The 19,693-nt window shown below is 41.2% G+C and overlaps 1 protein-coding gene across 2 annotated transcripts in view; it reads right to left on the bottom strand.

The window, feature by feature from the left end:
• apc2 (APC regulator of WNT signaling pathway 2) overlaps nucleotides 1–19,693 on the bottom strand; it is a 163,398-nt gene that overhangs the window by 10,394 nt on the left and 133,311 nt on the right. For both annotated transcript variants that reach the window (XM_052037592.1, XM_052037593.1), the window contains 7 exons: nucleotides 17,841–17,921; nucleotides 15,383–15,761; nucleotides 14,337–14,432; nucleotides 10,390–10,529; nucleotides 6,800–6,877; nucleotides 4,217–4,333; nucleotides 2,073–2,287 (listed from right to left, as the gene is read on the bottom strand). In XM_052037592.1, coding sequence (XP_051893552.1) covers nucleotides 2,073–2,287; nucleotides 4,217–4,333; nucleotides 6,800–6,877; nucleotides 10,390–10,529; nucleotides 14,337–14,432; nucleotides 15,383–15,761; nucleotides 17,841–17,921 — 1,106 coding nt within the window. The remainder of the gene's footprint in view (nucleotides 1–2,072; nucleotides 2,288–4,216; nucleotides 4,334–6,799; nucleotides 6,878–10,389; nucleotides 10,530–14,336; nucleotides 14,433–15,382; nucleotides 15,762–17,840; nucleotides 17,922–19,693) is intronic.

The following is a 19,693-nucleotide window of genomic DNA, read 5'->3' as shown; positions in this document are numbered from 1 at the left end:
CCCTGGATAGACATTTTATACATCTTGGTTAAATTTTCTTTCAGTCTCCTTTATTCCAAAGAAAACAACCTCAGACTTGCCAATCTCTCCTCAAAACTATAATTCTCCAGATTAGGCAACATCTTTGTAAATCTCCACTGCACCTTCTCTCATTGCTTAAATAATATTTTGAGTATGCATTAAGGCCTCAGGCTTAATATACCAGGAAAAAACAATTATACCTCATGCAACAGTGTTATATGTTCAGGATATTTTATAGCAATTTGAAAAAAGACTGAATTTCTGTCAGACACAAGATTCTGCAGATGCTGGAATGTGGAGCAGCACACAAAACGCTGAAGGAACTCAGCAGGTCAGGCAGCATCTATGGAGGGAAATGGACAGTCAATGTTTTGGGCCGACGCCCTTCATCTGGACTTCCAGTTGAAGGGTCTTGAGGCAAAATGTCAACTGTCCATGGATGCTGCCTGACCCACTGAGTTCCTCCAGAGTCTTGTCTGAACTTTTGTCAATTCACTAATTATCCTTGATTGTGATGGAGAAGGTTGCCAACGGCACATAATCAAGTGGAAGAACTAAACTGCTAAGAGAAACTTCAAGATTTTCACATTAAATTATTTATCTGCTGGAATTCTGAAGTTATTATCAATTTCATTGTGTATCGTTAATGCAATTACAACCACAATATCTGGTTAATGGTTTGGAATTTTTAGATTCTTAAAGTGCAGTACTTTATATAACATTGGACACAATTAAACAGAACTTAATAATGACTCTGAAATAGCCTTTTATGTTATGAATATTTCCAACAATCTGTGTTTTGCTTTATTTTGAATTCAATTGCATTGATATTCATACCCATTACTTAAAAATCAAGTGGCTCATTGGCTCCATGGATAAATTTATCCAGTGTTGTACCTCTTTCCACTGAAGGGAACATTGTGAAGCAAGCTCTTTGTTACCATTTGCACTGGTGTTAGTAGTATTACTGATAAAATGGCCCTGACTATTAGAGCATTGATTTTGCACATAAATGGTGTTGGATTCTCAGGAAACTCAGGAAATTATCTATTTATACACCATCAGCAGGTCATTACTTTAGGAATTTGATTTGTATCCTCATCTGTTTCTGCGCTGCCAATAAAACAAATCTGCTCACAGTAGATTTCTGTCCTGAACTAGGCAGATAGCTGGCTGCAATTTATATGATTTTCGTATGAATATTTTCCTTTCAGAATTTGGTGCATTAATCTTTTTAATTACCTGTTAATTATGTGACATTAGCTCTAAAATATACATTTACATGGCATATTACAAATGGTATTGAACCATAAAAAAGCCAAATCCAATAAAAATTGATTGGATTTTGTATTTTATTAATTTACATGATTTTCTTGGATGTGAGCATCACTGGGAAGGCCAGCATTTATTCTGTATCCCTAATGGCCTTTGGAAAAGATGGTAATGATTGTATAAAGTGAGGACATGTTGTTTATATTTATTGGTACTTGAAGGTATCAAAAAGCTGAACCATTGAGCTGCCAGTGTGTGTTAATACTTGTGCAGTGTGAAGTTCAGCCAATAAAAAGGAGAAAGACTTGGATTTCTATCTTTCCTGTCATGGCCTCAGGATGTCTGGGAGTTACAGCCAATTAAATACGTTCGAGTAGTGTCACTGTTATAATGTAGTGAATCCAGTTTGCACATGGCAAGCCCAAACGAACACGTGATGATGTCTAGATCTGGATTCTATGTTGCTGAGAGATATATGTTGGCAAGGATATTCCAGGAGAACTCTCCTGCTCTTCTTCAGAAGAGTGTCTTGGATCCTTTTAAGACCCCCTGAGTGGGCAAAGGAGCCTCAGTTTAATGATCCATTCAAATCTAGGACCTCAGGCGCAGCAACACTCCCACAGGATTGCATAGGAATCTCAGCCTAGGTTTTTGTGCTGGAGTACGCCTTGAACTCACAGACCTCTGGCTCAGAGATGAGACTGTGGCCAACATATTCAGGCATCGCTAGTAACTGATACACAAAACCCTGATTTCCATCTTTAAGAAGATATTGTTACCTGTACTCTTCATTTGTTGCAATGAGACTGGAAACATTTCGTAGAATACCCCCGCCGCTCTCAATAATGGCAAGTGAATTGCTCTGACATTTATAGGTCAGAGTACCCACGAGGAAAATCAGTGCTCCTTCAACAGAACAGATTGCTACTTTGTTCTCTGTGCTGTGCGCTGACAGGTTCCAGAGGGCACTCAGCAGGCTCTTGAGTGTCGATTCCTTGAGAGAAACATGAAAACACAAAATTCAGAATGTGAATTCACAGGATCATACGAGACAGTGACATTCAATTGTCTATAGCTCAGCCATCCAGGTCCATCGTCATATCACCCAAAATGCTTTTGGAAAACTCAAAGTTCTTGTTCTTATTACCCTTCCCAGAGCTCTATTCAAGCATTAATTTCTTGTGTGAATTTTCACCTGACAACCCCATGAATTTTTTTTTACATGTTTTATATCCATCTCAACCCACTTTGCCAATATGGTTTAATTCAAACTATTGCTTTAGATTTAGCTTTTCTATGCTATTTAATATCCTTTTCACATCCATAAGCAGTTCGAATTGTAAAGAGCCCGGTGTTTCTAATCTATCCTCAAAACTTTAAATTAATCTTGTACCCCTTCACTGCTGTGCTTCCTGGACCAGAATACATCTCTTGTAACTTGTGATAGAATTCAAACTGATGTCTCAATCTGACAACTTTACTGATTTGCAAAATAACTCGCAGTTCGTTTTGCATTGCTGCTGATCACAACATTGGCGTGTTAAATGCCAAATCTTCCAGTACTTATAGATTTGCTTCGCCACCTCTCCCAGGATGTACTTTTCTCCCCAATGTGCAATAACCTATCTCCTTATTATCTTATCTCCCTATTGATCTATCCAGAATATTTAAAAAATTATGTTAAGTCAACATTTCATATCTACATCACCTGTCACCTATATTTTGATTAACTGTTAACAATCTCCATTATAAACCTCCAAGCCCAAACATAAACCAAGGCAAATGAGTCACTCTGTAATTACACACTACTGCTAAAAGGGTACCACCTCATCTCTGGAACTCCTAACTGCTCAAACTGTATGAAGTTAAGTGTATTTAGTAAAATCAACTGTACTTCTCTGCTGTCAAACTTATAAAAACATTGCAATTTAACAATAAATACTCATATAAAAATGAAGCATTAAACAAAAATAAGTGAGTGTTAAATGGGGAACAAAGGTTCTGCTACATGCCCAGAACAAATTGTTTCCTGGGAAGAATTTTCCTTAGAAAGCATTTCACAGCTTGGTATTAGACCATTCATTTTATATCTTTGTTTATGTGTACACAAGTCTCCTCTCATTTGTATCTCACTCTGACAGAGGATGAGGTGAACAGCAGTGAGTGAGATTAAAACTAGTTGTAAAGGAAAAAAACTGCAGATGTTGGAAATCTGAAATAAAATCAGAAAATGCTGGAAGTACTCAGCAGGCCAGGCAACACTTGCGGAAAGAGAAATAGAATAATGTTTCAGGTCAATGACCTTTCACCAGAATGGGGAAAACTTAGAAATCAAACATGTTTTAATTGCAGAAAAAGGGAGGGGTGGAGAGAACAAAGGGAATGTCAGTGATAGGATGGAGACCAAGGGTGACTGGATGACACAAATGGTGGTCATGCCACCTGAGGGATGCTGGAAGTTTGTTAATTACAAGGAGGTGGAGACAAAGAAGAATAAAAGAGAAAAAGAGAGAAATGGGTGAAAGAAAAATGGTGCAACTGTAAAAAGCACAAAACACTCCGAATGGTGAAATTCCGAAATAAAAAGAGAGAATACTGCTAATACTTAGCAGACCAAGCATTATCTGTGGAGAGAGAAATGGAGTTAATGTCTCAAGCTGATGACCTTTCATGAGAACTGGGCAGTTCTGAAAGAAACTGGAAAGCTTGGTTATCTAAAATTGTTGAATTCTTTGAGATGTAGCCAGGAATAACATTAAAGTAAAATCTAACTGTGTATTTAAATCATTGAGGTAAAATTATTCTTTATCAAATGTCAGTCCGATGAAATGGATTCTCTCTGCTCCTCACAATGGTGTTATGGACACCTAGTCCCAGCATTCATTACTGGAGTCTCAGACTAGCCAGTTAATTGAGGATGCACCTTTTTTGCTTTCAGAGCACACTGCATCAGAGCGCTGACACTCGAAACTTCCCGTAGGATCCTCTTGCTGTTGACATCTGCCCTCCATGAAAGGTTCCTCAGAATACTCGCCACAACCTGGAACATGATGTGGATGTTACACATTGAGCAAAGCCTATCCTGTAAAGTGAAGCCCAGCAAATTAGCCTCAAAATTGGTTTTCATCAGCCTGGCTATTCACAGGGAATAATGTACAGTACAAGGTCTTTCCTCTTTGGCTAGATTATCAGGGTGACGCACACTGCTGTACATACGTGCATATAGACTGGACATGAAGAGGATGTTTCCATTAATAGGAGAGTCCAGGATCTAATTTAGCCTCAGAATAAGGGATGTGTGTTTAAAACTGAGATGAGGAGGAATTTCTTCTGCCAGAGGATAGTGAATCTGTGGAATTTGTTTCCACAGAGGGCTGTGGAGGCCAAGTCATTGGGCGAATTTAAGGTAGAGATTGGTAGGCTCTTGATTGGTAAAGAGGTTCAGGGTTATGGGAAGAAGGCAGGAGAATGGGGTTGAGAAGTAAGACCAGCCATGATTGAATGGCGGAGCAGATTCCATGGACTCTGTCTTTACCCCTCACTGCCTTGGTGAAGCAGCCAGCACAATCAAAGACCCCACCCGCCCGGGTGATTCTCTCTTCTCTCCTCTCCCATCAGGCAGAAGATACAGGAGCCTGAGGGCACATACCACCAGGCTCAAGGACAGCTTCTATCCCATGGTGATGACTATTGAACGGTTTGCTTATACGATGAGATGGACTCTGATCTCACAACCTACCTTGTTTGACCTTGCACCTTATTGTCTACCTGCAATGCACTTCCCTGTAGCTATGACACTTTACTCTGTATTCTGTTATTGTTTTTACCCTGTACTACCTCAATGCACTCTGTACTACCTCAATGCACTGTGTAATGAATTGATCTGTACAATCGGTATGCAAGACAAGTTTTTCACTGTACCTCGGTACAAGTGACAATAATAAACCAATACCAATACTAATACAAATAATTCTGCTCTGATATGTTATGGTCTTATGGTCATATAACAAATGCTTTAACTTGTAAATAACAGTTCTTAATGCTGAATTCTATTGTAGATAAAGGCAAGAATATAAAACTAAATGACTACCTGAAGATCTATTAAAAAGTGGTTGATTCCATTAATAAAAAGATTTTAAGATCATCCTAATTAGAATCCATATCCTGAAAACTGGACCCATTTATACATTTTATGCAAAGTAGGCTTTAAAGTTTTAGCCAGTGTAAGTCGTGCTAGTGTTTACCTTTGTGTGAAATCATGTCCTTTAGAAAAATGGCCAGTGCACGAATATGACTGGTTCACCCAACTATCGCCCAGACCAGCTCATGGGTCACATGATTCTGCAACTGCTGCCGGAAGATGGAGCCTCAGTGTGGCCTTACAGCCTTCACTATTTGCCTCCAGAGAAACAGGTGTAGAGATCAGAAATGAGACGGCAACTAACGAGTCTGCCCTGTGATATTGATCTCCTGTGCTCAGTAGCTGCCAGCCTGGGTTTTCAATGGTCAACATTATGCAAAATGATTCAGTGGTGCTCTCTTCACTGGCTGCAGCCTCATTTTGAAAGAATTCTGGATGGCGTGCCGCGATCACTAGCCCCTTGGCACCTCACAGCAGCTTGGCATACGTAGGAGTTGATCAGATCAGATGGTGATTGGGTTGGTGCCCAGACACACAGAAGATCACTACACTTCCTTTCCCCCATATTTTCCCTCACTCTTTATGCCAGCATTTTTGCAGCTGTGCCATAGCTGCCATGGGGGTAGATCTTTAAACACTGACTTTCCCGGCAGTCACCATGCACGTCTGCATTAGCTGTTGATAGGTACCCCACCGGTCCCATTTTAGTGAAGTACCATAAAGCCGGTTCAATCAAATCTTTGCCCAATTTCACAAAGTTCTCCATGACATCCCAAGTGGGTGTTAGTGCTATACATCGCATATCTTTAGCTCTGCAAAAGAGAACAAAATCCAAACTCCAGCCACACATCTCCAAAACCCCACAAAAGAATTTGATTCCAGTGACATCTGTTTAAAACCCAAACTGTTTAAATACTGAAGCTAAACTTCAAGCTAGGCCACCTGGTGAGAACAGGATAAGTTCAAGACAGACGCTGGTTTTAAATCTGCCTCTTTTTGAATGCTTTATTGAAGTTAAATTCAGTATTGACCCATTTTCCCCTCTTTGAATCCAGTTTGCACTTTCCCATGCAGTCAAAGGAAAAGTCCAAATTAAATGATGGGAAGCCAGGATTAACATCATTTTTTTGCATTTGAATCACAAAGGCATATAATGTTATGCGATTTAATGGGGGTAGCATAAGTGGGTGAAATGGCCAGCATGGATCTGGTGAACCAGAGGGCCTGCTTCTGTGCTGTGTGACACCATGATAATTACGATATTATATCATCTATAAATGAAAGCATTTTTCTGATAAAAAGGCACAGTTAAGATCATTGCAGTCTCTTATCCTAACTATTTGAACAAAATGACTCATAACTAACCTGATGTATGTCTTCACTTTCAGACTCTAACTGGGCCACGATACTTTGCATGCAGCCTTTTCTGGAGCACAATGTCGCCTGCAAGAGGAAACCAGATTCTGAATACTCAATAGGTAAGCACATCTTATTTACCGAGCAATTTGATTCATTCTCTTCAAGATATTTCTGACCAAGACTAATGGGCTGTCCAAGAGCTTGCACATGAAAATGACTCTTTTCAAGTACACTATGGCCCCACTGGGAGACTGATTCACCAGAGCAACATCTTATTTTTGAAGAGGTCAGTTTTGTGATCTAGAACTAGTTTGATTCTTTGATCTGAATTGGCTGGTCTGGGATAGAGAGGTATTCTAATTTGGCTCAGTGCCTTAGGTTATGGAAGGAAAGAAAAATATTGACCTGGATTCCTCTACCGAGCATCACGTGGAATAACTTACTGAAACTCAATGGTAGAAAATCACCTTCAATCATTTACAATAATGTCCAATTTGGTAGTAGCTGAACTCAACCCAGAAGTTTGTTTACATTGGGCCAGAACTTGCTGGCCTGGTCCAACCATCTGAAATTGTCAAACACTTTGCTCCCCACACACACTTGACCTGTCAAGATGCATAAGGACAATAATGCTGGCCCTTAGTGTCCCAGAATCCAGCAGCATGGTCTGAGCAGCAAAAATTCATTGAAAGCTTTGACAGCTGGCACAGTCCAGTCCCCAGCTTTGCCAGCTGTAAATCATGCAAGGCCTTTTGTTTAGCAATTTTTAAAATATCTCTGATAAATATATAAAAAATATTTTTAAAAACCTAGAATTACTTATAAGCAAAGATATAAAGCAAAATACAAACCAAAGCAAAATAATTTTAAGTAACCTACCTTTCCTTTGTTTCTTACTACAATCTCCAGGGGGTCTTGGATCTGGTTTAGGCTACAAGAGGTACTTGACCACAGTGAAAACTGAGGAATTCTGAGATGCATGGAATCCAGTAGCAGAGGGAACCAACAGATTTGGTATCCTGAATCTATCAGTAATTCTGTGATTTCCACACTTGATAGCAGATGCCAGGATTTTCTGGACTTTAAATGGTTAAATACCAGTGGTTCTGATGGGAACCAGTAGAATCAACTAACATAATCCAGCCCACTGGACCAATTTTTAGAAGTGGAATAATTCAGATAGTTCCAACTCTAATGCACTTCGTGCAAGTGGTAAGGTACAAATTTCTACCCCTGTTTTGGGAGAAACATTAAGAAAGTCCCTTGGGCTGAGGGACTGAATGGTGCTGAATTCATGGGTCGAAATGTCTGGAAGTGTCATTTTTGTTGAGGAAGCTGGAAGAAAGGAAAGGCAAATAGGGAAGTACAACTTTTGTTCTGAACAACCATTTCCTCTTGAGAAGTGGCTGAGTGTATGTTTCATGCGACCAATCATTCACTGTTCTGGAAGAGATTAAAGAGTTTGCCCTTGACCTAGAAAATTACATTTCAGTAACAGATGAGCCCAGTTCAGGTCATCAATTATTTAGAATAAATGGAATTTAATTAATACGCCTAAACAGATTGGTTAAGGTAAATTGTCAAAACATGCACCAATCCATCCCCTTTTTCATCCACTCAAAATTTATAGATTCTGGGAAAACATCCTGGCAATCAGTGACATATTACACTTGGCAGCCGCATCTGATTAGCATGTACTTTATATTAATCTCTTTATGTAGACAGTGTACTGAGGTAAAAATGAACCAAAAAATTGACCATATTGGGAACTGCCCCAGACAACACAAATATATAAGCCACATCCTCCACAATAAAATCATTGATTTGTTTTATTCATTCAGGGTTTGTGACACACTGCTAGCAGGGTCAATGAACATCCATCCACAAGTTGCCTTGAGCTGAATGGCTTGCTTATATCAGTTAAAATCAACCTCACTGCAATAGATCTGACGTCTCAGTTAGGCCAATCTGGATGAGAAAGCAGGTTTAATTCCCTACAAAATACTAATTAGTAAATCAGTTGCATATTTAATCCCATGGTTTCATGGTCACCATTATTGATACTAGCTCTTTATTCAAGTTAATTTCATTAACTAGATTTAACGTTCATAACAGCCATGGTTGGAATTGGACAATCCTCTCTGGCTTATCTTCTTGAACTCCTCATTGCTTGTGCAGTAACTTAATGAAAGAAAAGCAAAAATACTGCAGACACTGGAAATCTGAAATAAAAATAGAAAATGCCGGAAAAACTCAGCAGGTCAGGCAGCATTTTTGGAAAAAGAAACTGTTAATGTTCCAGATCTGAGTTTCATCAGAACTTAATCAATATACCCATACATAATATGCACAATTATATTGTGCTAATTCTCAGTAAGTGTGGTACTTTTAACTCATTGCAGTAATTATAATGGAGAGCATTGACCCACAATTTTCCCGACTTCCCCATTTCCCCAAATAAACCTTCTCTTGACTGCAAAGGTTGACCTTGCTGGTCCAGAGGGTCTTGGAGTTGAGCAGTGAGACCTGAGCAGCTAGTGGGCCTTGATCAGTGTCATCAGCTAATGTGGATGAGCCAAGCCCTGCCCACTGACGCCTGAGGAAACCTAACAGATTGCAGAGCCCCACCTACTCCCAGTTTCCCAGTTTTGCCGTCCATCAAAGCTGTCAAAGTTTATCTGCATTGCCTCTGACCATTATGTACTTAACACTATTAAAAGTGAAGTGATTAATAAATTTTAATTTTCTCATATATAAAGGAAATAAATATTTCAAAATACATGAGTAATTAAAAGCTTTAAACTGAATACAAATAATTCAAAAAAATATGGCTTGCTTTGGTATGTGCAGCTGTAAAATCCGCACTCAGTGGACGGGCTCAGAAACCCTGTGGCACCTCTATCCCAGCACATGCTTTGAACACATTTTTCCCAGCATTTTTGCAGGATCCAGCATTGGAATGTAGCAAAACCCAGCAAAATCCAGCACAATGAACTTATACCCGCATTGAAGAAGTTGGAAAATATGTACTGAATTTGTACTGTTTAAGATAATAAGATATCTTTATTAGTCACATGTACATCGAAGCACACAGTGAAACACATCTTTTGCATAGAGTGTTCTGGGGGCAGCCTGCAAGTGTCGCCACGCTTCCAGTGTCAACATAATATGCCCACAACTTCCTAACCCATACGTCTTTGGAAAGTGGGAGGAAACCGGAGCACCCGGAGGAAACCCACACAGACACGGGAAGAACGTACAAACTCCTTTACGGACAGTGGCCGGAATTGAACCCGGGTCGCTGGCGCTGTAATAACATTATGCTAACCGCTACACTACCGTTATAATGGAAAAGAGATTTGAAATCAGATTTTGCTCATTCTGTCTACCACAATGAGAACAGGCTGCTTCATTCCCAACCACCCCTCCCAAATTTCTCTCTTCCACATAATTATTCTCACACAGAGTCAGGGATGTGTGTAGTGGACATTTGTGATTCTTGTGCCAAGAGCAAAGCTTGTCCAACAAATCCTTCCCTTTTTGTCTTGGCCAGTAAATTGTGGGCAGGTATACCTGGACAAGGTACAATCACTCACCTTGTTGACTACATCTCCAAAGGTGAGGTTGGTCAGGGCCATCCCTGCATACCGACGTAGGGCTGAATTCAGAGGGTCACTGGTGGCCCCGTACATGTCGCAATCAACCTGAAGCAATTCTGCAACCGCCTGCAAACCTCCTGCATCAGGAGAGACAAATAAACAGCTGTAAGACATCTGGGTGCTTGATCTTCCTTCCTGTATTTTTTGCCAACTTTAACTTCTCCAACAATACACAGAAAGTGCCGGAGGAGCTCAGCATCCATGGAGGGAAATAAACAGTTAACGTTTTGGACCGAGACCCTTCATCAGGACTGCAAGGGAAGAGGGCAGAAGCCAGAATAAGAAGGTGGGGGGAGGGGGAGGAGCACACACAGGCAGGGGATAGATGAGTTCAGGTGATAGGCAAGTCCAGGTGAGAGGGGGAAGGTAGTGGGTGGGGGGAGGGGGAGAAGATGTAGTAAGCTGAGAGGTGATAGGTAGAAGAGGCCAAGGGCTGAAAAAGAAGGAATCTGGTAGGAGAGGGCAGTGGACCATGGAATAAAGGATGGGGGAGGGGAGGAGAGGAGATGGGCAGGTCATCCAGGCAAGGGAAGGGAGCCATGACAATAAGGAAAGACAAAGGATTGGGGGGGGGGGGGGAGGAAAAAAAAGGGGCGGGGTTACTGGAAGTTAGAGAAATTGATGTTAAGGCCATCAGGTTGGAGACTCCCAAGGTGCAATATGAGGTTTTGTTCCTCCAACCTGGCCTGGCCTCAACGTGGCAGTAGAGGAGGCCGTGGATAGACATGTCAGTATGGGAATGGGATGTGGAGTTGAAGGTGGGTGGCCACACGGAGGTCCTGGCTGTTGCAGTAGACGGGGGTGAAGGTGCTCTACAAGGTGGTCACCCAATCTTCTCCAAACAATGTTTATTTTTAACCAGTTATGACTCAGGTCCAGGGCCTGGAACATCCTTCAGCCAGTGGAGGTGAGCAGATTAATTAGAATTTGAGCATAAATTTTCATTCAGGTCTCCAAAATCTCAATTACAGATTTGTATTTTTATATCAAATTTCTTTTGTAGAGCTAAATATGCCACAAATTGGGATTAGAAGTCAGCACTCAAACCTGGTAGACCTGTAATCACATTCCAGAGATAGTTATTTTAAGGAGTGTACATTTAAGATCATTGACTGAAAATCAGGCAGGAAATTCTGAATGGTTATTACCCAAAATGTTTCCCCTTCATTGGTAATTGGTTTATTACTGTCACATGTACCAAGGTACAGTGAAAAACTTTGTTTTGCATGCCATCCATACAGATCACTTCATCACATCTGTACATTGAGGTAGTACAAGAGAAAAACAATAACAGAATGTAGAATATAGTGTTACAGTTACAGAGGAAGTGCAGACAGACAATAAGGTGAAAGGCTATGATGAGGTAGATTGTAAGGTGAAGAGCCCATCCAGGCCAAAATTCTCTGATTCTAGGATGTACTCACATTTGCACAACTTCAAGTTTCACCAACAATGCTAGTGCTTTAGAAACAGTCAATAAATAATATTTTTTCCTGTTAAAATTAGTTACTTTGCCCACATGAGAGATTTGATCGGATAGATGAACTTCTATTTATTCATTTTTCAGGATGTGAGGTTCAATCAGAGGATCAGTATTATGGATCAATGGAGACAGAAGAGACTGCAGATGCTGGAATCTGGAGCAAGAAGCAAATTGCTGGAGGGACTCAGCGGGTGGAACAGCATCAGAATGCTGCTCGACCTGTTGAGTTCCCCCAGCAGATTGCTTGTTGCTCGCATTATTGCCCATCCCTAATTAACCTTGAGAACTTGGCAGTGAGCCATTTTCCTTAACTGCTGTAGTATATATGGTGAAGAATTCCCTTGATGTTGTAGGGTAAGGATTTCCAGGATTTAGAGCCAATGACATTGAAGAAGCAGATTTATCTACAAGTCAGTATAGTGTGCAAAGTGGAGGGGAACCACGCAGCTACTGCCCTTGTCCTTCTTGGTGGTGGAGGGTGCATGTTTGAGAGGTGATGCCAGATTAGCTTAGGCAAGCAGATTTTGTAGATGGTACACATAGATGGTGGAGGGAATGAATGTTTGGGTTGGTGGGTGGGTAACAAATCAAGTGTTCTGCCTTATTGTGGATGGTGTTGAGCTTCTTGGGTCTTGGGCAGTAATGCTATTACAGCGCCAGCGACCTGGGTTCAATTCCAGCTTCTGTCTATAAGGAATTTGTACATTCTCCCTATGTCCGCGTGGGTTTCTTCTGGGTGCTCCAGTTTCCTCCCACATTCCAAAGACGTGCAGGTTAGGAAGTTGTGGGCATGCTATGTTGGCGCCGGAAGCATGGTGACACTTGCGGGCTGCACCCCAGAACACTCTGTGCAAAAGATGTATTTCACTGTGTGTTTCGATGTACATGTGACTAAGAAAGATCTTATCTTGTTGGAGTTGGAAATGGAGTGTTTCCTGTCACACTCCTGACATTTGTCTTGTACATGCTGGAAAGACCTTGGGTATCAGGAGGCAAGTCACTTGCCACAGGATACACAGCTAATCCACCTGAGTTTTTAGTTGTTGGTGACCTTCCCAAGATGTTAATGATGGCAGTCTCAGTGATGGTAATGTCATGGAATATCAGGTGTAGTTGGTTAGACTTTCTCTTGTTAAAACTGGTCGGTGGGGAAATTTATCTTTTGTTGCTATTTTTGCTCATCTCTTGGGCACTCAGATCTTTTGAAGTGAATGGAATCAAATGCGTGGGTAGTGAGTAGAGCTTAGCGCAAACAACCAGTGGCAGACTTCTCTCCCAATACAATGTCTGGTGAATGTGAGACTTGAATAATAATTTGCATTTGAAATAAAACTCATGAGGACAAAGTTACGAAATCAGCACTTATGGTCATTAGATGCACAATTTGTTCAGAGGCAAGCAAATCTGTCCCTAAATGTGATTACTTTAGGAATGTTACTGTCTATTTGCACGTAATGAATCCATAAGGAGCACAGAGAAGTCTGCTCAGACCCTGTCTCCACCACTCTGTCAAAGTAAAAACCATCAGCCATTCGTTCCACTGATTTGTCCCACCATCAATGAGGGATTTCATTCACCTTACCCATGTGGTTGGAAATTCTCACCCTAATCCTGCCTATTATCATCCTCTCTGGGACCACTCTATCTCTCTTCATTTTGTTTATGAGTGACAAGTGTCATAAAATCATAGAAATTTATAGGAGGCCATTCAGCCCAACACACTGACATCAAGAGTTATCCTACTAATCACTTCCTAGCTTTCAGTCCTTAGCCCTGTGTATTCAGGCACTTCAAGTGTTCATTCTGGTACTTAATTTTTCTTCACAGCCCTTTAAGTGAGTTTCAGACCACCACTATTCTCTGACTGAAAGGATTACTCCTCAATGCTGCTCTCTTCTTTCTTTTACCAATTACCTAAAATCTGTGCCTCCCTTCCACCAACCCCCCTCACCTAACCCAACTACATAGTGGCCTGTTCACTAAAGGAAATGGGTTCTTCCTACCCTCAGGATAGTTTGTCCAACACTCCCCCCACCTACCCCTAACCCTCCAGAGGCAGTGCCTTGGGAGGACAAAGGTACAACACAAGTGAAGATTATTATTAACATCTGGCCTGACAGGAAAATTATTTCACAGATAAGACCATAAAGGGTAGAATTTCCTTCCTTTGCACTGTTTCCACATGACTATTTAACATGCTCGTATTAAGCCCTGTGTGCTTTATTAATGATTGGCTTCTAATTTGTTTGCTTGTATTGGGCTCTTGACTTTACATTCCAAAGAGTTAGTCCCTTTGAAATGTTCTATAAAATACAAATCACGATGACAGGCTCACCTCCTTATCTTAATGGGGACATAGAGAGAACGACTAAGAAAAAATTGAAAAGACAATGCAACTTGCCAAGCTCATTCATAGCACGTCGGTACTCTTCATCGAAGGACAGCTTCATTATTGCACACATTGCCTGGCAGATCTGAGGTTCTATGGGTAATGGCACTACATAGGAAAAGAAGATAAGACCATTTAGACACCAGGTTCCACAGCATTTGTCCCAGTTATATGTTATATTCTTAAGACATTAACACCTTCTGGGGTCAGGGTAAAGATAGGTGATTCAATAAACGGGTAATAAATGAATTGTAGTGGTTACAGAATGAGCTGGTCCATCAAGGCGCACCACATTCATTTCACTTTTATTCTCTCTCCCACTCCTATTCTAACCTTTCTGTCCTTTGCTGTCTGTGCTGTTCTCATACTGATCAACACAAACTTCAAGAACGACATCTTATCTTTCAGCCAGGCACATTACAATCTTCCAGATTTAAAACAGAAATTAAAAATTCTGATAATGATTCTGCTGTTGGCATCTAAACTTTCCCTTAATCCCAAACTAGCAACCTCTACCACCACAAAGATTAAGGGCTTCAAGTACATGGGGCAGGTATTTGTCTACATGTTCCTTTGGTGCCAGCTGTGCAGTGTTCCATCTGTGAACATTCTTATTGAGAATAATGATTTTCCAATATTCAGCTAGCTGTGCTGCAAATAATCAGATGTGTGTCATACAGTGGATTCCCCAGAATCGATCAAATAAAGGACTGATATTAACAGGTTAGGCAGTGGTGATATTTTAGCCCAAACTTTGTGAGTTCTAAAAGCAGGTTTAGAACATGGATAAATCAGGTTAAGGACATTGGAACACAAAGAGGTTGTTCAGGCCATCCAATCTGCCACAATCCCACCATTCTCAGTTTTGAATCATACAATCGATGTCTCCACCTCAATAGTTTTTTGTGGGGAAGGCAGAATTCTAAACTTCCCCAGTACTAGTCTTAACAGAATTAGGACAGCAAATAGAAGTAAAGTAGCGATCAGCCATGATCCAACTTGATTTGAAGGTAATGCCCTCTTATCTATTGGATAAGATGGAGAGTTCATGTACTTACAGTTGTTAGATTCAGAGCCATTGCCTGGTCTGTTGGAGTCCAGCCATTCCCAGCACGTTTCACAGTACAACCGCACCTGCTCCAGCACGTGCAGGACTCGCATTTCTCTCTTGGCCTGCCCCTCGTCGGGCTGGGAATATACAATGTTGTGGAGTGCGGCACTAGCCCGGGCTCGAGCCTCCTTGTTGCCACTGGAATTCCTGGCCGGCCCCGTGTCTCGCTCACTGTCGTGCAGGAGCTGAATGAGCAGAGGGAGGCAGCCAGACTTGCGCATGGCGACGCAGCTGTCCTGGGAGCTGGACATGGCGAGCAACGTCCTCGACATGTCATCCTTGTCACGGGTGGCCAGCATGGAAAGGAGCCAGAACACCATCTCCACCTGCGGATTGAGATGCAGCAACCCTTCACTGACCTTGCACCAGCCCAGCTTTGATTTGTACGACATGTAGCATTCTTGGTTGCATTTCTATAGCACCCTTCAGATCCTTTTCAGCACACCACAAACCACTTTATATAATCAATGAAGTATTTCTGAGGTGTTGCAATGCAGGAACTGCAGCAGCCACTTTATGCACAGTGAGCTCTCACAAACAGAAATGCAACGTCCCTCCACCCAACCCTGCTCACCAATCTCCTGCCTTGACCTTAGCTTCAGAATTTTTAAAAGTCATAAACTTTATTTATACAGCATGGTAAGAGGCCCTTCCGGCTTAATGAGCCCACACTGCCTAATTACACCCATGTTAACCTGCTAACCTGTACGTCTTTGGAACGTGGGAGGAAACTGGAGCACCCGGAGGAAACGCACACAGTCACAGTGAGAACGTACAAACTCCTTACAGACAGTGGCAGGAATTGAACCCCAATCACTGGCGCTGTAATAGCATTACACTAACCACTACACTACTGTGCTCAACCCAATGCCAGTCACCGGTCCCCTCACTGACCAGCGATCACTTGACCCTATCTCTGGTAGCCCCACCCACGGTCGACAAGCATAACACCAACACCACCATTGAATCCCAGCACCCAACTCAGCCCAGTATCATCCTCTGTTGTCCCTGGTCTCTCTCCCCACAGCAACCCTGACGTGATGCCAGCCCTGGTCCTCAACATGCCTGGATGCAGTTGCACGGTCCAAGGAGAGGCACTACCTTGTATAAGGCCTGTTCAATAGCAAGCCTTGTGTGGTAATGAACTTCCTACTGATAGCCCCTGCAGAAAATATATGCTGGCCATTGCACAGTGACTTTAATATACATTTGAAAGAGCCAACCAGATTAGAGAGTGGAGAGCAGGAATTTTGGATGGGCAGGGCCAAAGGTTAATGATCTTAGAGATAAGATGGAGCCTCCAAGCCAAGTGTTTTCCAGCTACTGGTAAGACCTCTGATTTATTACTTTCATGAAAACAACATTCAGGCTTTTAAAACCACAAAAAGCAGAAGTGCCAACTCTATGGTAGAGTCGGAATAACTAGCCGGAAAAATAAATGGACTGAAATGTCTCAAAGGAAAAATAAGAAATCAGAAATTATCTGACTCCAGTGGCCATGCCTCGCATTACCAGTTTGGTAGGCCTCTTTACCTCAGCAAACGTTGGGTACAGTAGAACTCCTACCTAGAGGCACGGGGTATGATCTGGGGATGCCAATTCAAGTCACATCCTGATGGTGGGGGATTTAGCTTCAAGTAAATGGAAAACAGCTAAATGAAAAATTAGTGTTTGTCACAAAATCCCAGCAGGTTCATTAGTGCCATTTGGTGAATGAAACCTTAAACAAGTTGTCCTTCATGTGATGCTAGACCCTCTTGACACTTCACTGCAATCTAAAATGGCCTACAATGCTCGGGGACAATTATGGATGGACACTAAATGCTGGCCTAACTAGTGACATCCACATTCTGTGAATTAAAATTCACAACAGATACAGTATATCTTGAAACTTGCGTATTAGAACATAAATACATTGGTCTGTGTCCTATGTATAAATATATACTCTTGTTATGGTTGTGTACTGTGGGTTATATATTCATGTGCATAGAAGTACATTGCACATTTCTGAATACAGCCACACTTGGGAATACTTCTAGTGACATGGCTCTGATTTCTTACAGCTCCAGTTTGCTCTTGTGCAGCCCCCAATATTGGATGATCATGTGCAAATGAAGACTGTGGCCAGCAGTGTGATATAGGTCCCAGGTAAGGAGCCTGCAGCTCCGGCATGTAGATGTACTAGAGTCCAGGTCACTGCAGGCCCCAGGTATGTATTTAGGGATATCTGTTCACAGGTGTATTACTTTCTATAGTATGCAAAAATGCATTGGTTTATGTACCCATATTTGTGCACATATAGAGGTATATAACTGAGTACATTAATGGCTATGTATATAGGTCCATTGCTTGTAGATGAAAATCTGTTCACTTTATAATCTTCTTAAGCTATTCCGACTACTCACCTTACTGCCCAAGTTGTTTAGTCCTTGAGGTAAATTATTCATTATGCCTTCCGTGTCCTGATCATTTGATTTTCCACGTCCCTGAGCAAAGAGCAAATGATTGTTGATTTTAGTAATGAACATGATGGAAACATTGTTTATTCAGAGATCCCAAGTGTAAATGGTGTACTTCTACTTCTACATCAAAGGGTTAAATGTCCAAATTACAGTTCGAGCTTTCTCTGAATGTTTTAATTTATGCTCACAATAGAGAGTTTCTTTAAATAGAAACATCTCTCGAGCAGGATGGATTACTGTGAGTGCCAGCTATCCCTTAATCACATTACAGTGCACCAGACATTACCTAACGTTCTCTTGTCCTGACCACAAATTGGTAGATATCATTGCCCCCATTACACGCAGACTAAAATTAATAGAGTTATTCACAAGACGATGTGAGATAATAACACAATGTTTAAAAGAATAAAATGGCATTACCCACAGGAATTAAATAAAGGTTTCTTTAGATATTGTTGGTTAACCTTCAAGACAATGGGGCATTTGACTTGGTCTTGCCCTATCACAGATATTCTCTTCACCCTATCCATTGCTCTTGCCACCTTCTCTGCAACTTAAAGTTACCTTTTTTTTAATCTCTTTCTCCCTGTTCTGATGGGGTCTTGAAACATTAACTTCTTTCTTCCTTCCACAGATGTTGACTTCCCTGCTGAGCGTTTCCAACATTTTCTGTTTTTGTTATGGGTGAAACAATGTCATAAAATTGATAACTCAAAGCAAGCTGGCCTGAAGTTTGAAAGACGTCTTTGGTGTACAATCCTAGACCAAAGAACCACTGAATAAAAACTTGCCTTGTCAGCCGTGTGCATTGACCAATGGCAGGAGACACTGGCAATCAAAATAATATTAATGGTTGGGAGGCATGGGGAATAAATTTACACTGGAGTTCCCCTGATTATCCAGTATAACTCCAGCACAATAACTGCTATAAAACAGCATCAGGTTCCTAGAGCTTCCATGCTTCTCCTACAGAAGTTATGATCTAGAAGTGAGCTAATACCATTGCTAAAATAGCAGACTAAGGAATTCGAAATGTGGGAATTACCATATTTGTAACAAATAAAATTCCAAGACAAAAGAGTTCACTATTATTAAAAATGTCTCAATACGATTGCGCCTCTTCATGTTGGCAAATGATCTTTAGTAATGGGAGGAATCCCTTGTGGTTCCAAGGTACACCATTTGTGGGCATTTACACAGTCAGAATCAGAATCAGGTTTATGATCACTGACTCTTATGTTTGGAAATTTGTTGTTTTGCAGCAGCAGTACAGTGTAAAGACATGAAATTACTATTCACAGTACTATTCACTTACACAGTAACACATACGCATAAAAAAGGGGCAATGTTCAACAGTAACAGCAATGCCAAGATACAAGTTCATTGTTGTAAAAATATTACAAGGCAAGATACAGGACACTATTGGTCAAAAGTTGGCACCGAATCACACAAGAAGATATTAGAACCAATGTTCAAAAGGTTGGTCAAAGTGGTATCCTTTAAGGAACATTTTACAGGAGGAGAAAGAGAGGTAGAGGTTTAGGGAGAGAACTGTAGAGCTTTAAGTGTATTTGTCTATATCTATGAGATAATAAGGGCAGGAGTATGCCACCTGGTCCCTCAAACCTGCTTTGCCATTTACTAAGATCATGCTTAATCTGAGTGTAACCTCAACCCCACGTTCACATCCACCTGAAATAACTTTTCACCTCCTTGCTTATCAAGTATTTGCCATAAAAATATTTAAAGACCTTCCTTCCAGTGTCCTTTGAGGAAGAGAGTTCCAAAGACTCACA

Source organism: Pristis pectinata, chromosome 24, assembly GCF_009764475.1.
Source record: "Pristis pectinata isolate sPriPec2 chromosome 24, sPriPec2.1.pri, whole genome shotgun sequence".
Classification (NCBI taxonomy): domain Eukaryota; kingdom Metazoa; phylum Chordata; class Chondrichthyes; order Rhinopristiformes; family Pristidae; genus Pristis; species Pristis pectinata.
This window is presented reverse-complemented; position numbering and strand designations above follow the sequence as displayed.